At 49.0% G+C, this 17,538-nt stretch overlaps 1 protein-coding gene across 4 annotated transcripts in view; it reads right to left on the bottom strand.

The window, feature by feature from the left end:
- Positions 1-13,740, bottom strand: part of ZFR2 (zinc finger RNA binding protein 2) — a 44,434-nt gene extending 30,694 nt beyond the window's left edge. For all 4 annotated transcript variants that reach the window (XM_081076718.1, XM_081076715.1, XM_081076716.1 and 1 more), the window contains exons 1-2: positions 13,642-13,740; positions 658-895 (exon numbers count right to left, since the gene is read on the bottom strand). In XM_081076718.1, the coding sequence (XP_080932844.1) occupies positions 658-895; positions 13,642-13,694 (291 nt within the window). In that variant the 5' untranslated portion in view covers positions 13,695-13,740. The remainder of the gene's footprint in view (positions 1-657; positions 896-13,641) is intronic.
- Positions 13,741-17,538: the final 3,798 nt, after the last annotated feature.

The raw sequence follows: 17,538 nt of genomic DNA, 5'->3' as shown, positions 1-17,538 counted from the left end.
AGCAGGAGGCAGGGTGAGGTGCACCCAGGGTACTCTCAAGGGTCTGGCTTCTGTGCCAAGGGCAGTGGGGAGCGTGGCTGGATTTCAGTTCACAGGGGGATTCGGGCTGTTGGGTGGATCAGGGACTACCTGGAGCCCAGGACAAAAGCACTGAAGCCAGGAGGTGGCCCTGGGAGGGGGCAGGGGGTGGAAAGATGGGTTTGGAGGGAGGAGTAGGAAGCCTTGGAGGGAAGGAGGGGGCGGAGCCAACTGGTGGAGCTTGGTAAACCCGGTGGCCTGTGGTGCCATTTACTGACCCACCTGGAGGCAACCTGTGGGTAGCAGAAGCTGGGGGAAGACCACAGGCAGCGTGGGGTGCCTTGGCGATTCCAAGAGGAAACGCAGCAGCCAGATACTTCCAGGACGTTCCCTCACTTGGTTGGCAAGGTATGTGGCCCAGAGCTCCAAGGTGGGGAAAGTAGCATCATCCATACCAAAAGGGCCTATAAGGACGAGCCTGTCCCCAGTCACCAATAGGGGCAGGGACGAGAGCACGAGGAGGGTGGGGATGTGTCCTGGCCTGTCTGCTAGTATAGGCTGCCCACCACACTCTTCCACTCAACACCATCCATGTTTTCCAGGAGGGAAAGGTGCTGGCAGAGAAAGGCTGGCTGATACCTGGTAGGAGGCAGCAGTGGTAGGCACGGGGATGGGCTCCGGGGGTCCACCGGCATAATCAAAGTCCTGGATGGAGTGGGGCTGGTACTCGCCATACCCTGCTGGGCCGCTGGGCCTGGGTGGCTGGGTGGCCGTGGGGGGAAACGGCAGGGTCACGGTGGGGACCATTCCAGGTGTAGTTTGTACGGCGAAGCTGGCTCCAGCAGCAGGGAGGGGAAAAGCCATGGGAAGCTGGGTGCTAGAACCATAACAAACACAAAAGCCCGGCTGCATTAGATGGAGCTCTACGTAGAACCTGAGACAAGCACGTCAATCCCAGCAGAGCACCGCCATCAGCTGCGTCAGCTGCCTATTCATACGGTACTTCCTGTAACTGCTAAAACTTGCTGAGACCTTCCGACGAGCACAGGCACAGTTCTAAGTGCTCTTCATGAATGAACGCAATCTCCCAACAATGCTGTGAAGTAGGGACCATCCTTGTGCCCATTTTATAGAAGAGGAAACTGAGGCACAGTGAGTGGCAAAGTCAGGCCTGAACCCATTCGAAGACTTCTTACCTCACCCACATGGGTGGCAGTCCTTTTCTTGACACCAAGATCCCACAAAGTTGGACTTTAATGGCATTTTTAAACTGAAGAACAAGTGAACCCACCCCATTATTAAAATACGGAAAATTAGTTACCACTAAAAACTCTTCACTAACGAGAACCAGCTTCTACTGATGGCTCGCTCTGTGGAAAGCACACCTCTGAGGCCTCCATCTACATCCCCTCATTCATGCCTTACTCCCATAGAAAAGATGCCAGCGCCATCCGTCCATCTACCCATCCATCTGTCCCCTGAGGATCAGTGACACATGTCTGGTGCTTGGGATCTATTCTGACCCCAGTGCCCCAACGCTCTGCTAAATATCAGCCACCCGCAGATAGTCCTCGAATTTAAAAGCCTATTTGTTGGGAAGGTGTATCATCAAAGATTTTAGCCCAATACCAAAAATGATCATATAAGAAAGTTCTGGAACATATGTCTCTTGGATAAGAGGAGCCTACTGTTAAAATATTTAGACACGGAGTATTGCAGATTTTCATTTGTACTCTTGCCCTGAGCCTCCCAAACTTAAAGGCTGATTATTTACTTGCTTGAATGTATCACAAGTGATTCATCTGGTGCCTGTTGGTAGACATTTATATATTAGTTATCTACTGTGGAGTTAAAAATGAGCCCCACTGATGTGGCTTCAATCAATAATAACCATTTATCATCTTCACAGTTTCTGTGGGTCAGACATTCAGGAGCGGCGTGGCTGGGCTCTGGCTCAGGGCCTTTCTGAGGCTGCAGTCAAGCTGTCGGCTGGGCTGCGTCATCCGAAGGCTCGACTGGGGAAGTGGGATCTGCTTCCAGGACGTTCCCTCACTTGGTCGGCAAGTTGGTGCTGGCTGTTGGCGGGAGCCCCCACTTCCTCCCCAAGTGGGCTTTTCCCAGCTCTGCTTGAGTGTTCTTACAACATAATGACACGGGAAGAGGGGGAGGTGTGTGTGTATGAGAGAGAAAAGAGAGAGAGAGAGAGAGAGAGAGAGAGAGAGAGAGAGAGAGCGCGCACGGGCTCACACCAGGTGGAAACTGTCCTTTTTATGGCCCAGCCTCATACATCACATGGCATAATGCCTGCCACTTTCCGTTAGTGAGAAGTGAATCGCTCAATCTAATCCACACTTGCCGGGAGAGGATTAGGCCCCACCTTTTGAAGGGAGGAGTATCAAAGAATTTGTGGATTTATGTTAAAGCATCACGTTATTTTCAATGTTCTTCTGTCAAACCGCAGCTGCCAAGTATGTTCTATGTAAGTTCTCCATGTGCCTTCCTGTGCCAGCTGCCCCTCCTGGCTTCCTGTCTAGCCTAGGTCCCACACCACCCACTCCAAAGCGGGCACAGCTGAGGGTAATGAGGCCAGGCTGGCTGGCTTTCATCCATCAAGATTTACCCTGAGCTTGGGACACCCTCTCCTGAACCACGTGGGAGAAGCGTGGACCCAACCCAAACAGGCAAGGAAAACGGAAGGGATGGCTATTGGGAGGACGACAGGCCATGCCGTTGCAGCCATCGGGAAGGCTCGACAAGCGGGTCTGATGCGCCCAAGTTGCAAAGGCAAGGTCACTCAGGCCAGTGTAAGCGCAGACCTGGAGCTGTCTGGACTGAGACCTGCTGCTGCTGCAGCCAGAGGCTGCCAGCACCGCAGGGATTCTCGCTGCAGGCCCTGCTGACACTGGGCTGGATCACTCTGTGGGTGGCGACGTCCTGGGCACTGCGGGGTATTGGGCCGCGTCCTTGGCCCCACCCACACAATGTCACCCCCATTCGTGACACCCACAGATGTCCCCACTGGCCTAGGACAACCTCAGGCCCAGGGCACCAGCTGGGCAGCGTCATAGGCGGTTCTATGCCTGGTCCAGACCCTAATCCAGATCACCAGGACGTCTGCCTCCGACAGAACATTTGCAAGTGTACATTTAAGAGGACACGTCGTATATGACCCTGAATGGTGGTGTTATGCGCACTGACGTTTGAAGAACCACTGAGCCAGACGAAAAGGAAGAAACCAAAGGAGCCTATGTGCAGATGGCTGGGCATCCAAGCCCGACGCCCTGGAGTAATTCAGAGGCTGCAGTGCAAGGTCTCGGGTGCTCTGCATGCAGGGCGGCTCCCCTGGGTGTTGTTATGAAATGTCACAGCTGTAAGCAGACTGGTTGACTGTGAGGGTACAAGCTCAAGGTTAACATCGGCTTTCAGTTCAATGTGAGACAGTGAAACACCCCTGAGGTCACCGTCCCCCGCCCCACACCTGCAGGAGGGGAAAGCCTCTCCTATGCAAACAGCTGAGATGTTGGCAGAGGGGCAGGGGGGACCACGACAGGACAACTCAAGGAAGGATGGACGTGCTGACAACCCAGCAGGTAACAGGAGGAGCCACGCAATCCAGGCTAGAAGGGTGACTGGAATTTCAGAGGGTAAGGGCTCGGACTAGGCCGAGAGAAGGGCCTGGCACAGACGCTGGAATGGGAGACAGGCACGAGGCTGGCAGAAAAACTGCCCTGTGTGCTGAGGGACACAGGACATGTGGGTGACAGGAGGCTGGATAGTGGGCTCGGGGCTCTCGGACGCTAGGCAGAAGCCGGGTTTTATCTAGCAAGCAACAGGGAGTCGCCAAGGTGTCTCTTGTCAAGATCTGACCTGTTTCAGGAAGCTAAGGTGGTGCTATGGGCTTACTCATGTCTTCCTCCTCCCAAGTCATGGGGAAGCCCTAATCCCCAATGTCACTGTATTTGAAGACAGGGCCTTTAAGGAGGTAATTACAGTTAAATGAGGTGATACGCGAGGGCCCTAATCCTGTGAGAAGGGTGCCCTTATTAGAGACACCAAGGATTGCACACAGAGAGGCCACGTGAGGACGCAGGGAGAAGGTACCCACCTGCAGGCCAAGGAGAGAGGCCTCAAGAAAACCAACCCCTCCAGAACCTTCATCTTGGACTGCCAGCGTCCAGAACTAGGAGAAATACAATTGTGTAAGCCGTCCAGTCTCTGGTAGTTTTATGGTGGCCCAAACTGACCAATACAGTTGGTGATGGCTATGGAGGGGAGAATCAGGGGAAAGGACTGCTGGAAGACACGAGACGTGCAGGGGCCTCAACCAAAGCGGTGGAAATGGGATAAGAATGCCTGACACATCCTGCCACCTGTAAGTTTGGCTAAAGCTGGCTGCTGGCAACCTGGGGCTTTACAAACACCTGAAACAGGGCTTTGCAGAGCAGTCAGGTGTAGTGAATGTTTGATGACAATATCAAAGTGCTGGTCGTAACCCAAAGGGGAACACTCGACCTAACTTACTCTAATTGCTCATGACCCCACAAAGCCACCTACATACAACTGTGTGTGGCTGGGAAGATGAAGTGTCACCTCACTATTATCTAGCTCAGCAAGCTGAGGAAGTGGAGCATGGAGTATTCCTCAAATTTGGGGAGTGTACGTCCTGTGGGTCTCTTCCTCAGCATGGAGGAGCCCAGGTGGAACGGAGAAAGGGAGAGATTGTTCTGAAACAGGGCTCGGCAAAGTACGGCCACATACTTTGTCTTCTCTCACTGTGTCCTCCTGTGGCAAACCAGGGAGCTCTGTTATAAGGGGACTACTCCCTTCCATGAGGGCGCCAGCCTCCTAACCTAACCACCGCCAAGGTTCCACCTCCTAACCCCATCGCACTGGGATTTTACTTCAACATAGGAATTTCGTGGCGACACCAACTTTTGATGTACGGTAGCGTCACTCCCACTGCAGTCTACCTGCTGAGCTGAGGCAGAAGGGAGCCCCGAGTCAAAGGCCAGAGAAATCCATGCCATGTTTAGCTGGGAAGACCTACGGCGTCCCAGCAGTAAGGGGCAGACATAATGGTAAAGGACAGAGACATTCTGGGAACCAATCTACCACAGCCGGGTTGTAGGAGTGGAGCCAGCCATAAAAACGGCTCATGGAAAAGACTTCCCCAGGCACAGCCCCAGGCTTGTCAGAACCTAGGTAATCTAGACGAGGGCTTCGCACCCAGGTGGTTCTGCCCCCAGGGGACACTGGGAGGCGTCTGGGGACATCTGTGGTTGTCACAATGGGGGATGTTCCTGGCACGCAGTGGGTGGGGGCAGGGATGCTTTCCAACACCTGCCAGTGCCCAGGGCAGATGCCCACAGAGAGTGTCAGCGGTGCTGCCGGACCAGGATGGGCTGGGAGGCCCTGGGGCTGGGGGTCTAGCTTCTGGGGGCAAAGCAGCTGAGTGGGCAGCAGAAAGACTTGCTCCCACGGAGGCTCCCTGCCCCAGGTCTGAAGGAAGAGCGCCTCACACCGGTCATATCACCTTCTCTCAACTTCTCCTCGCCTTTTCTGAGTCCTTTCAAGAATCAGATGAAAGCTGTGACTTCCTGCCCTCTCTGATTTCCACAGACAGTTCTGCCTGTAACCTTGGGCTTCACAGGCCCCCTGCTGGAATGGGGACATCAAAAAGCAATCACTGAGGTTAAATAGCAAATTTTACGTGGCCTGGCCTGGCGTGGTGAGGCCTAGGCCCTTCTCTCGGGAAACGTAATAAATTCTTCTTCCAATGGCACTGACTTCTCCATGTCATCACTTAGGCGCTCCCACAGGTTAAAATCCCAGGGCCCACGTGACACATTCCCTAAGAGCAACAAGGTGGAGAAAAGAAGCGGAGGATGTCAGGGTTCTGCATGAGAACTGGGTTCGAGTTCTCAGGGGTTTCAAGCTTAGTAACTGGGTAGAGAGCCACGGCCCATCTGGCTTCCAATCCTGGCTCTGCTCACTGTGAGGCCTTGGGTGAGTCGCTTATTCTTTCCTTGCCTCAGTCTACTCACCTGTAAAATGGGAACACCTCCCTCTTGGGATGGCGTGACAAACAAGAACTGATGTGCTGCCGTGCCTCGCACACGGCAGGAGCTCACAATGCGACCCAGATCTTCTGACTTTCTAGCGATGCTAGAATTTAGGACTTTTGTAAAGTCTCCCAATTTTGAAATGCTGGTGACTAATTTAAATAAAGCGAGCAAACCACCCTCCGCATAGGCCAAATAAAGCTCATGTGAGAATCAAACATGCTCTTCAGGCGGCCTATTTTCAACCTGTGACCAAGACCAAGCCAGCAGCTGGGAGTGGTGGTTGAGGAAGAGAAATCAAGTCACAGGTTTACTCTTGGTAAAGCCTCCCCTTAAGCAGTGAGCTCTTCACCTACTTGTCACTCTTCTTCCTCACGCTCCCTCAGGTGGTGTAAACTAAGCGAGACTGAGATCAAATCGGAGCGCTGAGCAGTTACAAACCTCAACATCACAGACCACCTATCCTGCCGCGCTGAGAGAAAAGCTCTGCTCCAGCATGCTGCCCTGGGATTTCCAGGAGCCTCTGAGACTCACAGGGTGGGGTAGTATCCAGAGCTTAGATGGTGCATTGGAAAGTGCAATACCCACTGCTAGTAGGGTCACTAAAGACATCCACCAGGGAGGATGTTTTCAAATCCATTTTATTGGCAATAAGATCACATTTAATTACTTTGTTACACACATACATACACACCCAGCGATGATTTGACACTTTGGTTCACAAGGGTTTTATATTCAAAATATTTACGTATTATACATTCAAACCCATAACAATTCTGATTTTTTTTAAAGCGGAATTTTATTTTCTTAACCACGAAAGCCCATGTGCATTCTCCACCATGAAATACCAATTTCAGATATAGATGTCTGGAAAACATCCCAACGTACTGGAAAGGTGTTCGATGACATAAATCTTTGGGCTCTTGAGAAGATGACAGGATTTGAGCCCCTACCCCCATATGCAACCTTCTTTAAAATGTAGGCAGGAGTCTCTGGCTCCAAATCAGGGCTGCTCAGCTCCCAGAGACAGTCACTCGGCTGCTTGGCATTCCTGAGGCAGGGATTCCAGACTGGTGACAGCGGTTTCCCGAGCCTCGATGGTGAGCCAGATTCTGCTTGGCAGGGGAACTCCTGGAATTCTCTTCCATCCTTCTGATCAGGAATATGGTACCCACACAGAGGGCCGCTACATGGTTCGCTCCGCCTGTCAGTTGCTTAAGAAGTCCGTCTTGAAGACATTGTGCTGGTTAAGCTAAAGAGAAAGCAATACGTACAAGCACTCCTAGAAGCAGTGAAAGAATTTCCAACCACGAACAACACAGCTGTGCCTTTTTAATGCTGTGAAAAACTGGTGAGAGGCCAATGTTTTGGGAACAGTGAGGGGTAATGTATGGTTCCAGCCTCTCTTGCTGCTTTAAGGGGCAGAAAAACTGCCACAGACACGTCTACACGGGTCTGACATGTGCCTCTCTGGTGTCAACAAGGGGAAGTAGGGCTGGACAGCCAATCTGAGGTTCTCATGAGCAAATACAACAGACATCGAACCACCAACCATGAATTCAACCAATGACATTCAGTATGTTTTAAAAAGCCACTGCCTTTTTAAAACATTCATTCCAAGGATCTTAGATGTTATAGCTTATTCTGCTCCCAGAGAGCAAACCTCATCATGGAGTTAACCTCAGTCAATGGAACTGACTATCCAAAATACAAAAATGCTACAGAATCAAAGCCACTCTCGAGAATGAAGCCATTCTCGATTTTTAGTCAATAGTGACAAGTGACTTGGATTGTTAATTTAAAAAGGCAAATGGGGGGCTGGCTTGGTGGCTAAGGTGGTGGAGCTCCATGCTCGTAACTCCGAAGGCTGCTGGTTCGATTCCCACATGGGCCACTGGGCTCTCAACCACAAGGATGCTGGTTCGATTCTTCAACTCCCGCAAAGGATGGTGGGCTCCGTCTCCTGCAACTAAGATTGAACACAGCATCTCCCGGAGGGCTCAGTTTGGAGCGCGTCCTCTCAACCACAAGGTTGCCGGTTCGACTCCTGCAAGGGATGGTGGGCTGCGCCCCCTGCAACTAGAAATGGCAACTGCACCTAGAGCTGAGCTGCGCCCTCCACAACTAAGACTGAAAGGACAACAACTTGACTTGGAAAAAAGTCCTGGAAGTACACACTGTTTCCCAATCAAGTCCTGTTCCCCTTCCCCAATAAAATCTTAAATAAATAAATAATAAAAAGGCAAATGGACAGTGATGTGCCACACATGTAACTTACCTTTAGGGGGGGAAAATCTGCCAAAGTAAAATATCTACCAAAAAAGATATCTCATTGCCCAAAATATTTACAAATGAACTTTCCAGCTAAAAGAAACTGGCAACCTTAAAATTATCATATAACACAAGTATAAGAGAAAAGAATAGACAGAGAATTTCAGTTTCAGTTTGTGGCAGTTTGGTACAAGAGACAGAAAAAGGGAACAATTACCAACGAATTAGACATTGGGTGGTGTCCAAATCTTTTCCTACCAAGATGCTAAAGAATATGAGTAAACAGCACACTTCAGATTTAAGGCATGACAGACATAGAAAACGACATGAAAGAAAGAAAGAGAGAGAGAGATAGACAGAGAGAGAGAGAGAGAGATAGATAGAGAGAGAGAGAGAGAAAGAGAGAGAGAGAGAGAGAGAGAGAGAGAGAAAGAAAGAAAGAAAGAAAGAAAGAAAGAAAGAAAGAAAGAAAGAAAGAAAGAAAGAAAGGAAAGAAAGAAAGAAAAAAGAAACAGCAAAAACTCTCTGTGATTTGTCAAAACCTCCTAATTTTGTTCAGAATTAGACAGCATTACTTGGCTTTGATGAATAAGCTGTCTAAACAACTTAGAACTGTGATGAAAACAAAAATTGGTACTGACACAATAAACCCCAACCCCAGAATCGTCTTAATTGACTAAAACCAGTTGAAATGGAGGGTTCCTCCAACTAGTTCAGAATGTACTGTACCTTTTTATTATGAACTGTAGCTATAATATCTTCTACAGTACCATGTTTAAACTTTTAAAAATATAAAGCAGATGTCATAAAGTGGAGGTAGGTATCATTTGTCCCACATAGCCTGAATGTGGTGCTGGTATTTAAAACTTGCATGATTTCACATAGAAGGGGACTGCAGGTTCTCTGGGGAAATGGGAAGAAGACTCCCCACGCTGGGTTTGGTTGACAACAGGTGGTGTGTGTGTGTGTGTGTGTGTGTGTGTGTGTGTGTGTGTGTTGTGTGTATGGAGGGGTGCAAGCTCTGTCTTTGTTCCCCCCACCCCATACACTCTCTACCCTCTTAGACTCAATTCATTTATGTATATGTCTGGCCCATACAGGGCTGTCTGCAATCCCTGATCGGAAGTTACACAAACTTTTAATTACTAATATAAGATAAAAGGAGAATGAATACAGGTTTACAAATGATGCCTGCGCATTTTCCTTATTTTTCCAGGACTACCAGTTATTCATCCAGATAAATGGTCTTTGTCCCCTTACCTCTATAACCACACAAAACGACACCAATTACACTCATGTGAAAAAATAGTTTTTAAAAAGTCATTTGAAAACGCTTTTAAATTTGATGTATTGTTCTCATAATTCTCAATATACACAAATTAGATCCAGACAAAAGACAAAATGTAACAAAAATATTAAAAATTCAGAAACACAATATGTTTAGGGGGAGAAAAAAACCTCTATTAGAATTTACTTATGCTCCATTGTTGATGAGGTGATTTTTGGTTCTAAAACAGAAAAAATAAAAATTCAAAATCCACACTTCAAAAATTTGAAATGTACCAAATGTATTTGTAATAGGATCTAAGACATCATGGTTCAGTCATCTGAAAGTTTTTCCTTAAAATACACTTAAGCCAACATTTTATTGGCAGTCCAGAGCTACCACTCAAAATTACCTCCCAAGGAATTCCTTCAATCAATCCCTAACATGTATGTTAGTCTTACTAAGATGGACCTTTAAAAAAGACAACAGCAACTACATTCTAACAGGAAGACTCATGTGACTTGCTATTCCAAGGTCAACTTCCTGGCAGTTCCGCCAGGGAATAAATGGGTGCTGCGTAGGTGCTCATTTATCAGGACTGCTTCAAACTCAGCTAGAGGTTCCCACAGGCCCCACCTTCCTGGGTGTCTAAAGCAATGCTTTTAGGTGAGTAGGAGTCCATTTAGAAGTGTGCACTCTGGCTGGCGAGGCAGGACCACCAGATTCTCCCGGGCAACCTGCGCTCCTTGCACCTAAGCTTAGGGGACAGAAGGGTCTTGGCAGGTACGGTTCGCTCTGGAAGGGTCTGAGGACATGTGAGTGGGCAGGCAGTGGAGGCTGGCCTGGGTGCAGCCATACATGACAGAGCAGGGAGCTCCTAACCAGGGGTGTTAACAGGCAATCTTCTGTCTGCCGGCACTTCTCAGGGTCAGTTTGGGCTCTAGTACCTTTCCCAAGGTATCCGTTGCCTCTGGGAGAGATTTTTGATTTATGGATTATGATATAAGGAATATTACTATCAAGGGTGGCCGGTTAGTTCAGTTAGTTAGAGCGTGGTGCTAATAACACCAAGGCTGCTGGTTCGATCCCAGCATAGGCCACTGTGAGATGCACCTGCCTTATAAAAAAAAAAAAAATCCAGTAAAAAAAAGGAATATTCCTATCCAGTGCCATGGTGGTCAGTTTTAAAAGCCAAGAAAACCTATTCAAAATTCCTCTAAGAAACAAACTCTTGTCTTTGCTTTGGCAATTCATGAAACAGTCTTTGTAAATACTATTGTCCAAATGCCACCATGAAGTTGGTACTCACAAAACCTGTTATCTAATCAGCTTTTCCATGGCACATTATATGAGAAATGTGTACTTTAAAAGCAGGTGAAGGTTCCAAGCAAAAGCCATTTCCCCCAGAAGAGAATATCTGGTTAACTTAAAATCATTCTAATAATGCAGATTATCTTGTTTAAATATTTTGTGAGACTGAAATTTATTTTGGTGCGATTCATTTTAGTTGTAGCTAAAACTTCTCTTTTCTCAAAGAAGAACACGTGCGCTCAGGGACAATTCTTAAGTCAGACAGTTCTGACATTGGGTTCCTGGTAGTTTCGCACCCTTGGTTACATGTGTGTATGTCGTGTCACCTACAACATCAGAATACAGACAATAGCTGTGCTAAAACACGGAAGCACAGGAAGTCAAATAAATGACGAAAACAGCTACCGGCAATGATAGGCATACCTTGTTTTATTGTGCTTCCCTTTACTGTGCTTCAGATATCACATTTTACAAATTGAAGGCCTGTGACCACCCTGCATCAAGCAAGTCTCAGTGCCATTTTAGCGTTTTTTAGCAACAAAGTATTTTTAAATTAAGGCATGTACATTTTTTAGACACAATGCTGCTGTATACTTAATAGGTTACGACAGAATGTAAGTAACTTTTTTATGCACTGGAAAACCAAAATTTCATGTGACTCGCTTTATTGTGCTATTTGCTTTATTGTGGCAGTGTGGAACCAAACCCACAATATCTCCAAAGTCTGTCTGTCTATCTATTTTAACAGTGTAAACACTCAATTTCTCCTCTGGAAGGTAGTCTTAATACAAAGCATAAAATTAAAGTGATTTTCAAGGGGGGTGAGGGGTGGGAGAGTAAGGGGGATCAAATACATGGTGATGGAAGGAGAACTGACTCTGGGTGGTGAACACACAATGGGATTTATAGATGATGTAATGCAGAATTGTACACCTGAAATCTGTGTAATTTCACTAACAATTGTCACCCCAATAGATTAAAAAAAAGTGATTTTCCAGTTCTGACTGAAGAATGCATTGAAGAAAGAAAAGAGAAAAGATAGCAAGCAGAGAGAAGAGTGGAGCATTTCTAGAAATACACGCTCTCAAACAGACTACAAGACTAGCAGAGTCCTGCTTCTTTAATCATTGGTAATCAATACTACCAAGGATGATGGAAACAAGGTGGGATAAAATAAAAACCTAACACTGTTCCAGGAAACAGCAGGCTATGCATTCCTTCCCTGATAGAAAATCCATTACCAGCCAAACATTACACCTTAGAGACCACACTGAGTGCAGAAAACATCAGGAACGCTCCCAATGGCTGGAACCCTTGTTTCCTTCCAAGCCCTAGTCTGGTTCCCCATGTTCCATAGGAAAGAACATGGCAGCATCATCACAACACCCAGGTTGAGGGGATGGCACTCACTTTCCACTGGCCTCATCTATTTGCAAGTATGAACAACATGTGCAGCAAAGGCCCCTAGTGCAGCAGACACTTGTCTCTCAAGTTGCAAAAAGGGCGGCTGGCACCTGTGGTTGGCTCCTCAGACTCTGAGAAAACAGGCCCAAGAGGTTCTGCCAGGCTACCAGGTAGAAACTGACACAAGGGTGATAAATGAAAATGATGGGGGAGGGGGCACTTTCCCTCAGGGATGCCAGCCCTGCACCCCTGCCTGGGACTTGATCTTGAAAGCTGAAGGTGGGGCCGCCCCGTGGCTCCACGCCCCCAACTCCGAAGGCTGCCGGTTCGATTCCCACCTGGGCCAGTGGGCTCTCAACCACAAGATTGCTGGTTCGATTCCTTGAGTCCCCCAAGGGATGGTGGGCAGCGCCCCCTGCAACTAGCAATGGCAACTGGACCTGGAGCTGAGCTGCGCCCTCCACAACTAAGACTGAAAGGACAACAACTTGACTTGGAAAAAAAGTGCTGGAAGTACACACTGTTCCCCAATAAAGTCGTGTTCCCCTTCCCCAATAAAATCTTTAAAAAAAGAAAAAAAGAAAAAAAGACAGCTGAAGGAGAGAGCAGAGATGCTCCAAGAAGAACTGGCGTGGGAGTGTTTGCACATTTGAGGTACAAAACACCCCACCTATGTACCCACGGAACCGTCCTTCCCCGCTGCTTCCTATCGCTGCCGCCACGCCCCCCCACCCCCATCTCTTCTCCAGGCTCCTTGGTCTCCCTCTCGCCCAAACGCCTGGATTCTGGTCCTTTTCTAGATGTGACATATCCCAACACCTACTCCAGCCCCTGCACGCCTCCTAACTGTCCTGCCTCCCCTGGGAGCCCCAGGTGCCCACCTGCCCATTGGGTCTCAGGACTCCCCCGTGTCAAGTGGGCTACCCCCGCCCCAAGTCTCTGCTCAGCCCCCAAACAAGCCTCAACCCCCCCACCCCCCCCTGTCTCCGCATCGCCCCCCGACACCCCCTCCGCCCGCCCCCCGACACCCCCTCCGCCCGCCCCTCCCCCTCAGATCTCGGCGGCCCCCGCAGGCACGATCCCCCACGCCGCACGGCTCAGTGGCCATCCCCGCAGCAGGCCCAGGGCCCCTCCCACGTCAGGAACCCCTCCCCGTGACAGACACAACGGGGCTGCGGACGCCCAGGCTCCGCGGCCATCTTAACCAAAACGGGACCCCTAGCACGTGTCCCACCCAATTCTGACCAAGACGCGGACCCGCGGGTACCCGCGGCGCGACTCCCCCGGCGGGCAGCGCGGGGCCGTTACCTGTACTGCGGGCCAGCACCCTGCGCACAGCCGTAGTAGCTCCCCGCCGCCATCTTGGCGTCTCCACAGGGCGCGAGTGGGCCCCGGGCGCGAAGGGGCGGGGTCCCGGCGCGTGACGTCACCTGGGCCTCGTGCCGCTCGCGCCCCGCCCCGCGCCCCGCCCCGCGCCCCGCCCCGCGCCCCGCCCCGCGCCCCGCCCCGCCCCGCCCCCGCCCCGCCCCCGCCCCGCCCCGCGCCCCACGCCCCGCCACGCGCCCCGCGCCACGCGCCCCGCCACGCGCCCCGCGCCCCGCCCCCGCGCGGCTCCCCCCTCGCTTCCTGCTTCGCGACTGAGGCGTTAATTCTGCCTCGAGCCTCGCCCCCGCCACAAGCCCCGCCTCCTAGCCGCCTGCCATTTAACTGCCCAAATGTGGGAGGGGCTGTGCCCAAGTCCCGCCCCTTCCCCAGCCCCGCTGTCCCTTTAACCACTCAGCTTTGCGGGAGCCTCGCGTCCCCGACCCCCGACCCCGTACCCCAAGCCCCGCCCTGGATGCGAACCTACACGTGTGTTTTACTTTACGTCCCACTTGAGTGGGTTTACGTGCCCCACCGACCGCTTCTGGCTGAGTGGATGTGGCCCTTTTCATACAGCCAAGCCCTGGTTGTCCCTTCAGCAACATCCTGGATGCCAGCCTTTTTTGGGGGCCTGCTAAGAGCCCATTCAGCACCTCAAATTCGGTGGCTCTAAATAAGTAGTTGTCAACTAGAGTGATTTGCCCCCAGGGGACACTGGGCAGTGTCCGGGGACATCTATGGTTGTCATGACTGGGGGTGCTCCGGGCATGGTGCTCCTGGCGTGGAGGGAGTGGGTGCCAGGGATGCTGTTTAACACCCCACGTGTCCAGAGCGGCCCCCTACCACGGAGAATGATCCAGCGTCAACTGTCACCAGTACTGAGGTGGAGAAACCCTACTCTAAGTGTAATTCGTCTTGAGAAAGATAGCTTGACCCATCTGTTACAGGCCAGGCCATCTGGGGGGATGCAGCAGTGAGCAGAACTGACATTGTACCAGTCCTCGGGAACTTAGAATCAGGGAAGCAGATAATAACCAAATTATTAATTACACGTATGGGACTTTTTTGGGGTCAATAACAGCTTTATCGAGATATAATTCACATACCATACAATTCACCCATTTAAGGTACGCAATTCAGTGGTTTTTAGTACCTTCACAGAGTCGTGCAGCCATCACCACGAACTCCAGAACACTTCCACCACGCCAGGGAGAAACCCTGTCCCCATTACCAATCACTCCCCAACCACCCCAACCCCTGGCGACCACTAGTTTGCTTTCTGTTTCAATGGATTTGCCTGTTCTACACATTTCGTATCAGTGGAATAATACTCAGCAATAAAAAGCAATAAACCCTTGAGACGTACAACCACTTGGATGAAGATCTACAGAATTATGCTGAGTGGGAAAAACCAATTCCAAAGATTACATGCTGTTACATAAAATTCTTGAAAGGTCAAAACTATAAAAATGGAGAACATATTTGTGGTTTCCTGGGGTTAAGGACATGGGGACGGGGGAACGAGAAGTGCAAGTGGCTAAAAAATGGCAACATGAGGGATCCTGGAGTGATGGAAATATTTTGAATCTTGACTGTATCAAAAGCAATAGTGGTATTGTACTATAATTTTGTGAGATGTCACAATTGGGTAACACGGGGGAAAGGGTACATAGGATGTCTGTTATTTCTTACAACTTCATGTGATTCTAAAGTTATTTCAAACTTTAAAAAATTAATTTTAAAAAAGGCCCAAAAAAGTACATTTACTGACTGGTGGGGTGGTGTTATTTTGCCCCTTAATTTAAACAGTCAGTTAATTCTTGGACAGAAACCGTGCGAGCCCAGGGTGCCAAGGAAAGCCGTATGGGTGATTTAGTGGATGGCATGCTTCCATTTGTGTCTTTATGACCATGTGTCGCCTCGAGGAACGATCGACTGGGTCTGGAGAACACAGTTCTCCCACCATGCACTGGCTACAGTTCAGCATGGTAATTACACACAGCCTCCCTCCAATTCTCTGCAGCTCTAAATAATGAAGGCTGCATGCATTATACAAATGCAGGTCTGTTTTAATGGGATATTTTTCCAGATTACATAATATATTTTTTCCTGTTATTGACTATAAGCATTATGCTAAATGCTTTACATGCACAATATTATCTAGTCCTCACAGTAGCCCTCTGAAGTAGATACTGTCAATTCTCATTATTAGCAGCAGTTCTCTAAAGTTGCTGTAAACATGGAACAGTGAACACTGAGCCCCTGCTCATGGGGAAATACAGGGTTAGGTTCCTGTGAGCAACATTGTCATCCACTGATCAATACATACACTTATTTTATGTGTGTGTTTTGCTGAAAGACACCTTATTTAATATGCATGGTCAATTCCTCAACATTGAACTCACAGCACTACAACTCATGCTGGAATGAAGCTTATCTAATGTGCATATCTTCGTAAGGCGTGTCCCAGCCTTCTTGTGCTTAGAAACACTAGATAGCACTTCAGTGCCATGGGTGGGAGCCATGATAAACAGCCATATAACCAACAACAAGCACAAAAATGCAAAAGCATGGCACTAAATAGACCCCGAAAAAGAAAGGTGTTTACAGCCTGTGCTGGAATAAAAAGACAGAGAATCACCTTGCCCCACCACAGGTGGGAACATGCACTCAAATTTTTCACAGCTCTGCACTGCCTGTAAACGGCACCGTAAGTATTGATTTGGGGGTTACACATGTTACAAATAAATTTCAGCCGGTAGGCAAATACAGAAACATGGAAACAAGAAATGAGGGTTGAATGTACTTTTATTAATCCCCTTTGCAAATCAGGAAAATGAGACTTGAGGAGGTTTAACAACTTCTATGTCTTAAAACTACTGAGAACTGACTGTTTCAGGCATTCTTCTAGGGCAAGTTTCTCAGCCCCGGCCCCAATGATACTTGGGGCCAGATAATTCTCTATTGTGGGGGACTGTCCTGTGCATTGTATGATGTTGAGCAGCATCTCTGATCTCTGGCCACTCGATGTCAATGTCATTCGCATGCCCGAGTGGTGATAACATACAATGTCTCCAGATATCACCAATTGTCTCCCGGGGTGAGGGCATCAGAATTGCTTTTTGGTGAGAACCACTGGTCTAGGGAGTAGAGAGTCAACAATGAGCTTACATTATGAGGGACCAGAGAAATGGGATGGGGAGTTATTGTTTCAGTTTGGGCAGATGAAAAAGTTCTGGAGATGATAGAGGTGATGGTTGCACCTTGTGAATGTAATTAATGCCGCTGAACCTCACACTTAAAATTATCAGAATGGTAAATTTTATGTTATGCATATTTTAACCCCAATTAAAAATACACCAAACTCCCCCCAAAACACACACACACACACAAACCATAAAACAAACCACACACCAGAAAAGCGCCAAGCTGGAGTCACGCCCTTGGCTCCCCGGCGATGGCTGCAGCACCACGGACAGCTCCCAGTGCACTCTCGTCGATAAGGGGGATGCTGATTTTCAAACGGCCCTCTCTGTCCCCGGTGCCTTTTCTATCCCTTCTCCATCCATTCTACTCATGACGGAAGCAGCCACGTGAGTAGAATGTCGTCTGGTATCCACGATGGGAACCAGCGTTCACACATTCTACCTGCGTTTCCTTTGTGCCAGGTGCACCCACCCTCTGTGGAGGACATTGCAGTGAACAAGACCAACCAAGTCTCATTTCTCTTGAAATTTATATTCTGATTAGGGGGTCAAGAGAATAAACCAAGAAACAAGTAAATCATTTCAAATAGTGGTAAATGCTGTGAAAAAAAAACAGGTTTTTTTATAGGTTTCTCAG

Source organism: Rhinolophus hipposideros, assembly GCF_964194185.1.
Source record: "Rhinolophus hipposideros genome assembly, chromosome: 16".
In the NCBI taxonomy this organism is placed as follows: Eukaryota; Metazoa; Chordata; class Mammalia; order Chiroptera; family Rhinolophidae; genus Rhinolophus; species Rhinolophus hipposideros.
This window is presented reverse-complemented; position numbering and strand designations above follow the sequence as displayed.